This window comes from Merops nubicus, unplaced genomic scaffold, assembly GCF_000691845.1.
Source record: "Merops nubicus isolate BGI_N331 unplaced genomic scaffold, ASM69184v1 scaffold25269, whole genome shotgun sequence".
Lineage (NCBI taxonomy): Eukaryota > Metazoa > Chordata > Aves > Coraciiformes > Meropidae > Merops > Merops nubicus.
In genome coordinates, this window is record NW_008632039.1 from 1,070 (window position 1) to 11,680 (window position 10,611).

At 54.4% G+C, this 10,611-nt stretch overlaps 1 protein-coding gene across 1 annotated transcript; it reads left to right on the top strand.

Moving 5' to 3' along the window:
* Positions 1-909: 909 nt before the first annotated feature.
* LOC103780161 (coatomer subunit alpha-like) lies at positions 910-10,520 on the top strand (the record flags this gene model as incomplete). The annotated part of the gene is made up of 11 exons (XM_008947811.1): positions 910-1,019; positions 1,952-2,051; positions 2,470-2,605; positions 2,781-2,863; positions 3,938-4,088; positions 4,773-4,839; positions 4,937-5,012; positions 7,239-7,321; positions 8,320-8,459; positions 9,893-9,978; positions 10,382-10,520. Coding segments are annotated over 11 exons (1,171 nt in total), but the record flags the coding sequence as incomplete, so codon positions are not given.
* Positions 10,521-10,611: the final 91 nt, after the last annotated feature.

Sequence of the window (10,611 nt, forward strand, 5' to 3'; positions counted from 1 at the left end):
CACGGGGGAGCTGAACCAGCTCCTCTGCCAGGGAGCTGTGCTGCTGCCTTCTCCCCCAAACACTCGCTCTCTGCAGAGTTCCAGCTGCCAAATGGCTTTGGAGAGGGTTCAGCCCTTTTATTTTCCCTCCTCTGATATGTGCTGGGGGGTTGTAGAGACGTGCTGAATTATTGACTCAGCTGTCGCTCCAGCCTCTGTCAGAACACCCAACGTGTGGCAGAGCCTCCAGACTGATGAGAAACAGGCTCCAAATTCCATCCCACTCCTCAGTTTTCCCCCCCAGAATCACTCATGGCCTTAGCAGGACTCTGTCCTGGCTCCAGCAGGCTCCCAGGAAAGGTTTATTCCCCATTTGGTCTGATGGATGTGGTGGAAATAATCCCAGTCAGAGAGGACTTCATTTGGTGCTGAGCTCTGCTGGGATCTTCCAGCTTCTGCTGACAGGATTGGGCATTTTTTTCCCAGCAGATTTTTGGGTTTACTTCCAGGGACAGACTTTTCAGCAGGGCCTGCTGCAGCAGGATGAGGTGGGGGTGGTTTGAAACTAAAAGAGGGAGATTTAAACTAGAGAGAAGAAGAAATATCTGAAGCTGAGGGTGGGGAGAGCCTGGTGGTTCAAAGAGGTGTTGGAAGCTCCATTTGTGGAGGCATTGTGGGGTTGGCCAGGGCTCTGAGCAACCTGAGAATGGGCAATCCATGGAAATGTTTAGTGTTGAGGCAAGTTGTCCAAATCCATAACCAAGAGGTCATGAAAGAGGCTGGGGGAGATAAAACTCCTCCCCTGAGAGGTCCGAGGTCAGACTGGCAGAGGGGTGAGCGGGGAGAGATGACCATGTGCCAGTTGCCCTCTGCTATCAGCATAATTTTCCTTCCTCCACCCTTTCTTCTCCTTCCCCTCTGTTCCACAAGGCCTCAGGAAGAAGAACCTGTCCCCAGGAGCTGTGGAATCCGACGTCAGGGGGATAACTGGGGTGGATTTGTTCGGGACGACAGACGCGGTGGTGAAGCACGTCCTGGAGGTAGTGTCAGCCCAGGGCTCAGGGGAAATCCCTGTGAGCCAAAAGAGCCTCTCCAAGTGCAGGAAAATAGCAGGGGAGACACAGTTGAAACACCTGATTCTGCTCTACATAGGATCATAGAATGGTTTGAATTGGAAAGAAATTTCCAGCTCCTGGAGTCCCAACATCCCCCAGCACGGGCAGGTCCCCACTGCCCTGTGTCCCTCACCCCACATCTCCACAGCTTGGGAACCCCTCCAGGGGTGGGGACTCCACCACTGCCCTGGCACAGCCCTGGACAACCCTTTTTTGGGAGAAATTGTTTCTCAGCTCCAACCTCACCCTCCCCTGGGGCAGCTTGAGGCTGTTTCCTCTTGCCCTATCCCTTCTTCCTTGGTCGAAGAGCCCCCAGCCCAGCTCCAGCCTCCTGTCAGGAGCGTTGCAGAGCCAGAAGGTCTCCCCTGAGCCTCCTTTGCTCCAGGCTCAGCACCCCCAGCTCCCTCAGCTGCTCCTCACAAAATGTGGGCTCTTGTAGAGCACAGCATCACTTTTTCTGAGCTCAAAACTGGAGCTCTGGAGATGTTTGTGCTGTCACCAGCTTCGCTGTTCTCCACGCAGCCAAGAGCTCAGTTAAAGAGCAGATGTTATTACCTCGTGTTACTGGAGGCTGCAGAGGAGATGATGCTGGAGACAACCCTCTGGAATGACTTATTCCAGCTCTGAAGTGGTGCTGCCTTGCTGCTGAGCTTCAGCTTTGCTCCTCTGGTGAAGAACAGGATCTGCAGAGCTCGTTATTGTCACAGTGCTGGGTGGGGAGCAGGGTGGTGTGGAAAACACCCAGAGCTGGGTCTTGGCAAGCCTGCCTCCACTCTCTGTTGCTCCATCCTCCTTTTCCTCGTTCCCTTCACTCACCAGATTGTTTCAAGGGACTCTTTTCTTCTTTTTCCCTGCAGGGCCACGACCGTGGGGTGAACTGGGCTGCCTTCCACCCCACCATGCCCCTCATTGTGTCAGGGGCTGATGACAGACAAGTGAAGATCTGGCGGATGAATGGTAAGTGGGATCTCCAAGAGGAGCCCTTGGGGGCAGAAAATGAGGGTTGAGAGTTGAAATTTAGGTTTGGACATCGTAAATGAAGCTGGGGGGGATTTAGTGAGTTAAATGTAGAAAAAGTTGGCTCTGGAGGATGGGATGGAGACGACGGGGGAGCCAGAAGCCCTTTGTTGGGAGGGGTCCTGCTTTGGGCAGCTCTCTCCAGCTAAATCACACTTCTCAGCACCTCTGTAGTGATCTGGCTGCTCTGTGTGTCTGGGGTGAGCTGTGCTAGTGGCTGGAGATGCAGTTGAAGTCCATGGGGTAGTGACTGGTGGCTGGTGCAGTTCCCTCTACAACAAAGTGCTCGCTGTGCACCTGCCATGGCAGAGCTGCTTCTTTTTGAGTCTTACTTGTCTGCTTTTCCACTTCTGGTCAGAATCAAAGGCCTGGGAGGTTGACACGTGCCGTGGGCACTACAACAATGTCTCCTGTGCTGTCTTCCACCCACGGCAGGAGCTCATCCTCAGCAACTCTGAAGACAAGAGCATCCGTGTCTGGGACATGTCCAAGCGGTGAGCGCTCCCCAGGCACCCGCTGCCACCTTGGGAGGGTTCCCACCCCTCTGGGAGTCCTGCACTTACCCCTGGAGTTCTCACAACACCAAGGCTGCTGTTGGGTGGGTCATGAGTGTGCTGAACCCCAAGGATTCCAATTTATCTTCCTTTTTTCCTTCTGTCCCATGCTCAGCACGGGGGTCCAGACCTTCCGGCGGGACCACGATCGCTTCTGGGTGTTGGCTGCTCATCCCAACCTCAACCTCTTTGCTGCAGGTAAAAAAAGGACCCTTTTAAGTGCCTGGCAGGTTTTTGGGAAGAGAAAAGGGCCATCTGAACATCTAGAGGGGCTTTGCTTCCCTTCAGTATGCTTTGGAGAACATGCTGACTAGTAGTTGGTTTTATGAAGTGTGTCATAGGGAAAAATCTTTATTAGAGGAGCAGAGTCTGGTTGTGTCAGCTGCAGGCCAGAGCTAGAGTGAGACAGCTCTGTGTAAACCAGCTGAATGCTCTGGCATCCTGGCTTGGGGCAGCACTGGTGTGGGCAGCAGGAGCAGGGCAGGATTGTCCCCCTGGGCTGGGCACTGGGGAGGCTGAACCTCGAATCCTGGGGGTGGTTTTGGGTCAAGAAGGAGCTTGAGGGGCTGGAGCGTGGGCAGAGAAGGGCAACGGAGCTGCTGGGGAAGGGTCTAGAGGCCAAGTGTGGGGAGGAGCAGCTGAGGGAGCTGGGGGTGCTGAGCCTGGAGCAAAGGAGGTTCAGGGGAGACCTTCTGGCTCTGACACCTCCTGACAGGAGCCTGGAGCCAGGGGGGGGTCAGGCTCTGCTCTCAGGGAACAAGGATGAGAGGAACCAGCCTCAAGTTGCCCCAGGGGAGGTTTCAGTTGCCCCTGAGGAACAATTCCTTGCCCTGGAGGGTTGCCCAGGGCTGTGCCAGGCTGCCCAGGGCAGTGGTGGAGTCCCCACCCCTGGAGGGGTTCCCAAGCCGTGGAGATGTGGGGTGAGGGACACGGGGCAGCGGCGACCTGGCAGAGCTGGGGGGTGGATGGACTCCAGGACCTTCAAGGTCTCTTCCAGCCCATACAGTTCTGTGAACTCTCTGAGGCTAAGGGAGCATGGGACTGGATCCTGGAGGATTAAAGGAATTCCTGGCAGTGAGGGGAAGTGTTCAGGTGTCAGATCTCAGAAACCTGTCGGGGCCCTCGGGGTAGAAGCGGAATCACTAAATCCATCCCTGTGAGCAGGTAGCAAACCTGCCTGGCTGTGTTTGGCTGGGTTTTTTTGCCACTTTGAAGGGCTCGGTGACCTCACCTCCCTCCTGAGGTGACCCCCAGGGTGTGAATTCTCCACAGGGCACGACGGGGGCATGATTGTCTTCAAGCTGGAGCGGGAGCGCCCCGCCTACGCCGTGCACGGGAACCTGCTCTACTACGTCAAGGACAGGTTCCTCCGCCAGCTGGACTTCAACAGCTCCAAGGATGTTGCTGTCATGCAGCTGAGGAGGTAGGAGATGGGTGCTCCTGGTGTCCCACGAGGTGTCACCAAGGTCCTGAGTCCCCTCGTCGTCGTGCTGTTGCGTCCTCGGTTGGAACGGGCTCTTCTGGGTGATGAGCTCGGGCTGCAGGATGGTTTTTGAGTCAATTTTTGGCTGTGATAAAACTAGGCAAAAGAAAATCTGTTTCAAATGACAATTTGTTGTTTGTGGAACACTGTTCTAACAGTGTTTCCAAGAGGAGAGACCTTCTTGCTGTCTACAGCTCCCTGAAAGGAGGTTGGAGCCAGGTCAGGCTCGAGTTGTTCTCCCAAGAACAAGGGATAGGACAAGAGGAACCAGCCTCAAGTTGCCCCAGGGGAGGTTTCAGTTCTCCCTGAGGAAGAATTTCTTGCCCTGGAGGGTTGCCCAGGGCAGTGGTGGAGTCCCCACCCCTGGCGGGGTTCCCAGGCTGTGGAGATGTGGGGTGAGGGACACGGGGCAGTGGGGACCTGGCAGGGCTGGGGTGACAATTGGACTCCAGGAGCTTAACGATCTCTTCCAACCAAAATAACCCAGGAAATTCAATCCAACTGAGCTTTTCTGCTACTCAATAGATTTCACCAAACGAAAAGCATTGATCAGAGGTTGATTTGGGGTCGAGGTGCCATTGGTGCACTCCTAACTTTCCTCTTTCCTTCCTGACTGCTCCCCAGTGGTTCCAAGTTCCCCGTGTTCAGCATGTCCTACAACCCGGCCGAGAACGCCGTGCTGCTCTGCACTGTGAGTCCCTGCTGCTGCCCCAGCCCCTCCCACCCTCCTCTCACCCTTGGGCCTCTCAAACCCAATCCCCAAATGCTTTTTTCCCCCCTTTCTGCAGAGAGCCAGCAACTTGGAGAACAGCACCTACGACCTCTACACCATTCCCAAGGACGCCGACTCCCAGAATCCTGACGGTAGGCACTTCTTTTTCCCCCCCCTGAAGCCCTGGGAGTGTTTATATCTGGGTTGCTGTCCCCTCCTCCTCTTTCCCAACTCTCTCTGTGTGTGTTCTATAGGAAAAAAAAAAGCTTCATTTCTCTCAGCCTCTCTGGTTGGACCCTTTTCTCCACGTTTCCCAGTGCCCCTGCAGCACACGTCGTTTGGCAGCTTTCCCCCCTCACTCTATCACCCTGCACTGACTTGAAAAATTCATGTTCCTCCCAAACTTTTACTGCTACAAATATATATTTTATAATTTGCTTATTAGGAACTTTGCATTTTCCCTTCTGAGGCAGCAGGCAGCCGGCCTGGCCTGTCAGCAGAGATGGATTTGAACCAGGAGCTGGTTGGTTCTGAGAGATTTTTATCCTCTGAAAAGTGGCTGTAAAAGTGACAGGCACCAGGGTGCCAGGAGCCATTCTTCCTCTCAGTGAATTCCAGATCAGTTCTCTGCAATTTACTAGTGGAAATATGATTTAGGAAAAAAGAAAATAAAAATCAGTCTTTCTCCTAACTACAGATTCCATTTGGGCTCCCAAACTCCAGCTGGTTCCTCCTGCTGCTGTCGTCACGGCAGGAAAGATGTTGAAAGGAGGGGGAGTGATGAGTTAGGCTGGAGTGCAGGCCCCTTCCTCCTGGATTTATGGACTTCTGAAGCTCTGAGGAAGGGAAGATTTTGTTGCTGAGTGCACTCAGGTGTCTTTGGAGAGAGGGAGGGAAATGGAGCCTTTGCTTGCTCTATATAAATTCAAAATTATTGAATATATTGCAACTCTTTTGCTTGATTGAGATATTCAGAGCTGATTTGTCTGCAGACACCCAGCTTGTGTCCCTTTAAATGAGCACAGGGCTTCTTCCAGAGGAAGAAATGTCTAAATAAGCCTCATGCTTATTTACTTTAATGCATTGCCAAGAATCACACCCAGTTCTCTTGGTTGTTTAAATATCTTCTCCAAAAAGCTGCTACAGATACAACCTCCAGTCCCAGGGCTGTACTTGTAGGTGCTGAACATTCCTTGGAGTTGTCATCCTCCTGTCCTTCAGCTTCTTGACCTGACCTACAAGGGGAGCTCAGATTTCTCACCACTCCTTAACACTCTTCTGGGGGATAGATTTCAATCCCTTTTCTGCCTGAGCTACAGTGAAAGATGTAAAGCCAGTAAAAATGCTGAGTTGTGGAGATGGAGTAAAGCAGGTGAAGCCATCAGATAAACCTCTGGTGGAGGTGGGAATTGAGCTGAGACAAGTCTCTCTGGTGTTGGGCAGTAAATGAGAGCTGAGGGGTGAAGCAGCTGGGCTTAAAGAATCAATTTTTAGGATGTAGATCTGCCATAAATGGAAGGGGATTCTGAAATAGAGATCCCAGACTGGCTTGGGTGGGAAGGGTTAAAGGTCATCTGCAGGGAGCAGGGACACCCCCAAGCAGAGCAGGGACACCCCCAACCAGAGCAGGGTGCTCAGAGCCCTCAACCCCACCTGGAATGTTCCAGGGATGGGGCAGCGACCACCTCTTGGAGCAACCTAGCTCAGGGTCCCACCACCCTCAGCAGCACTTTCTCTTGCACGTGAGCCTCCTGCAGCAACAGGATTGGTGAGAAAAGGGGCTGAGCATTCCAGAAACTTCCATTTCACCCCAAAACCAGCAGCTTTTTCCCCCCTCTTCTCCCCTCCCACTGCTGCGGAACCTCGTGTCCGCGTCCCGCGGGTTCCGCGCTGCCTGTTGGTGTTCGTGTTGGGACCCTGGGAGATCAGCTGCCTGCTGGGGCCAGCTCAGCCCTTCTCCAGCAGCCTTTCTCCTCCAGCAATGGGTCTTCTTCTCCCCCTGGTTCCAGCCTCTGCAGGGGGGGCTGGGCTCACGTGGAGGCCGGGCCCCTCGCCGCCGGGTTCGTTTGGCCGGCGCCGTGCTGCTCGTTAGCTTGACAGACGGTGCTGTCACCCAGGATGGCCCCTTTTGGAGCCAGCAGCCACGCTCCTCGTGCCTTGGCTGGAGAGGAGGGCTGGCACTGGCCACCCCCAGATCAGAGAGGACATTTTGGAGGGGGGAGGAAGAGGAAATGAGACTCGTGAATAGCCTCGGGTTAAACATGAATTAACCGACGCGGCTCCAGGAGCCAAGATGGGATCAAACCAGACTGACTGATGTGTTGCTGGGAGAAAATGCCAGAGTTTGAGTTCCCTGCCTGTGTTTTTCTCTGCCCCAGCCCCCGAAGGGAAACGTTCCTCTGGGCTGACAGCAGTGTGGGTCGCTCGGAACCGTTTCGCCGTCCTGGATCGGATGCACTCGGTAAGGGCAGCAGGGGAGGGGGCTGGAGGGACTCCAGAGCAATGCAGGAGGACAACGAGGAGCTCTCCAGGCACATCAGGGATCTGAGTGCCCTTGGTGGCAGAGGGAGGGCTGTGGATGTACACAGAGAGACGTTAACACAGTGAAAATGGGATGAGTTGAGCTCTTGTTTGAGTTATTGGGCAGTAAATCCGAGCTCAGCTGCTGGAATCCTGCTGCAGGAGGGGAGCTCAGGGGTGAAAGCTGGACAGGGAGAGGCTGTGCAGCCACCCAGCTTCCTTTCCTGCAGGAGGGGAGCTCAGGGCTGAAAGCTGGACAGGGAGAGGCTGTGCAGCCACCCAGCTCGTTTGCCTAGCCTGAAAGTAATGAGGGAATGGGGAAAATACAGGTCAGATTTCTTTTAATGAAGCTCTTCCATCCGTGTGACAGGACAAAGAAGAGGGAAAGACAGTCCTGGAAAGTTCTCCCTGCTTAAATTTCCTTGGTGTGAAGGGGAAGGGAAAAAAGGGGAGGGAAATAATTCCTCAATTTTTACTACAGAGAGGGTTTGCAAACTGGATCAGCCAGCTAGGAATGACAGCAGTGGGGTGAAAAGGGGAGAATACCCCATGTCTGCACCCTGGCAAGGTTGGGGCTGGGTTTTGTAGCTGGCTGAAGCCCAGTCCTGCTTAGGGGAAGGAAAAAAAGGGGGAGGGAAATAATTCCTCAATTCCATATATTTATTACAGAGAGGGTTTGCAAACTGGATCAGCCAGCTAGGAATGACAGCAGTGGGGTGAAAAGGGGAGAATACCCCATGTCTGCACCCTGGCAAGGTTGGGGCTGGGTTTTGTAGCTGGCTGAAGCCCAGTCCTGCTTCAGGAGAGGCCACAGCTCTTATTTGGGCCTCTTCCCACTCAAGTTCAGCTACACAAACACCCTGAGCTCAAATAAACCCGAATTCCTTCGGAGCATCACCCTGCCTTGTGCTCTTCCATTTCCTCACCTCAAACCTACAGATCCTCATCAAAAACCTGAAGAATGAGATCACAAAGAAGGTGCAGGTGCCCAACTGTGATGAGATCTTCTACGCTGGCACAGGGAACCTGCTGCTGAGGGACTCAGACTCCATCACCCTCTTTGATGTCCAGCAGAAGCGGTAAGACCCAGCCTGCTGGGAGCAGCTTTCCTGTCACCATCCTGCTGCCCTGGGGTCTCTGGGGAGGAGGAGCAGCTATTTCTGCTCTCCAGAATTTAGGCTCAGCTGCAGGCTGTGTCAGAGGGATCCAAACCTGCTGGCTGTGAGCAAGAGCAGAGTGAAAACAAAGCCAAGGGGCAATTTCTGTGGCCGTCGGGGAGCTGTGGCCCCACCCCCCTGTAAATCCTCTGACTGCAGAATTGGCTGTTATAAATTGGGGAGAAATAAAAAAAAAAGCCCAAACTCAAACTAATTGAGCTCAGCTTGCCCAGTGGCTTGTCCCTTAGGGGCTGTATCTGCTCAAAATGCTCTTGGCAGAGGCTTTGTGCTGGTGGACGTGTCGCTAGCCACAAAGAAACAGGGAAGGAGTTGATGGTTTTGGCCATCTCTGGAGGCTGGAGGAGGTTCTGGGTTCTCTGCAGATAGGTGATGCAGGGTGGTGGGGTTGGGAGGGACCTCTGGGGATCAGCTTATCCCACCCCCCTGCTCCAGCAGCTCACTCACAGCAGGGTGCCCAGGGGGGTGCCCAGCCCAGTTTGGGATCTCTCCAGAGCAGGAGACTCCACAGCCTCTCTGGGCAGCTGCTCCAGGCTCGGCCACCCTCCCCCCAAAGAAGTTTCTCCTCCTGCTCAGGTGGCACCTCCTGGGTTCCAGTTGGTGCCCGTTGCCCCTTGGCCTGTCCCTGGGCACCACTGAGCAGAGTCTGGCCCCAGCCTCTTGCCCCCCGGGGGCCCTTTAGCTCTTGCTCAGCCCTGCTCAGATCCCCTCTGAGGCTTCTCTGCTCCAGCTCAGCAGCCCCAGGGCTCTCAGCCTGGCCTGGCACAGAGATGCTCCAGCCCCTCAGCATCTCCAGAGCCTCTGCTGGACTCTCTCCTTGTCCCTCTTGACCTGTTGAGCCCAGCACTGGCCCCAGCACTCCCAAGGTGGCCTCAGTGGGGCAGAGCAGAGGGGGAGGAGAACCTCCCCTGCTGTTCAGACCCTTCTCAGTGCACCCCAAATGTTGATTGCTCAAGCCAAGAACTCGCCTCATTTGCTCATTTTTCTGCCTTTCTCTTTCTGACATGGTTGGGAAAGCTACAAGTCAATGAAACCCTGCAGATGCTGCTGGGAAGTGGCTTCTCCCCCTCATTCTGTTAAATCTATCCCTAAATCCCCCTCAGAACTCTGGGGTTTGAGGTCAGTTGTCACCCCAATCGATCTGTTTTTGCCTGGGTGTGAGGAGAGCTTTGGGCTGTAGAGTTCTGCTGGGGGATTTTACAGCTCCAGAGTGACAAAAAGGGGCTTCAGGGCATCTCCAGGGGGGGGTCCTGCTCTGGGGTGCTGGTGGGGGCCACACCCCTGGCTGTGGGGGGCTCTTGGTGAGCTCTCTGCCCTCACTGCTGTCCTCTCCCCAGCACGTTGGCCTCGGTGAAGATCTCCAAGGTGAAATATGTCATCTGGTCAGCTGACATGTCCCACGTTGCTCTGCTGGCCAAGCATGGTGAGTGGTGGGGGGCACAGGTGACCTTCCTCCTGCTGCACAGCAGCTCCTTCCGTGGTGGGGAGCAGAGTCCCTGCTAGAGGAACCACTCCCTGAAGCTGAACACATCCCCAGGGTGGGCTCAGCCACTTTGTCTCTTCAGCAAAAACCCTTTCTGGGAGCTTGTAAAACAGAGAAAAGGGCTTTTTGTCCTCCTCAAAACCACCCAACTAATCCCTTCTATAAACCCAAGGCAGATGGTGACAGTTGAGTGGTGGTTGCCATCATCTCCTTAGTGCCTGCCACTGACTATAGTCCCTGTTGCTTTGGCTGTGGGAGAGAGGAGCCAGAATCCAGAATCCAGAGACAGATGTCTAACAATTGAGGTTCCCTGGCCTTACTTCATGTGGTTTTTCCTCTCCAGCCATCATGATCTGCAACAGGAAGCTGGAATCACTCTGTAACATCCACGAGAACATCCGAGTGAAGAGCGGGGCCTGGGATGAGAGTGGAGTTTTCATCTACACCACCAGCAACCACATCAAATATGCTGTCACCACGGGGTGAGGCTGGGAGCCCTGCTCTCTGCAAGCTGCTGGGGGGTTTCACAGCCTGGCAGTGGGGCTTTTACTACAGCATGGATGTACCCAAAGA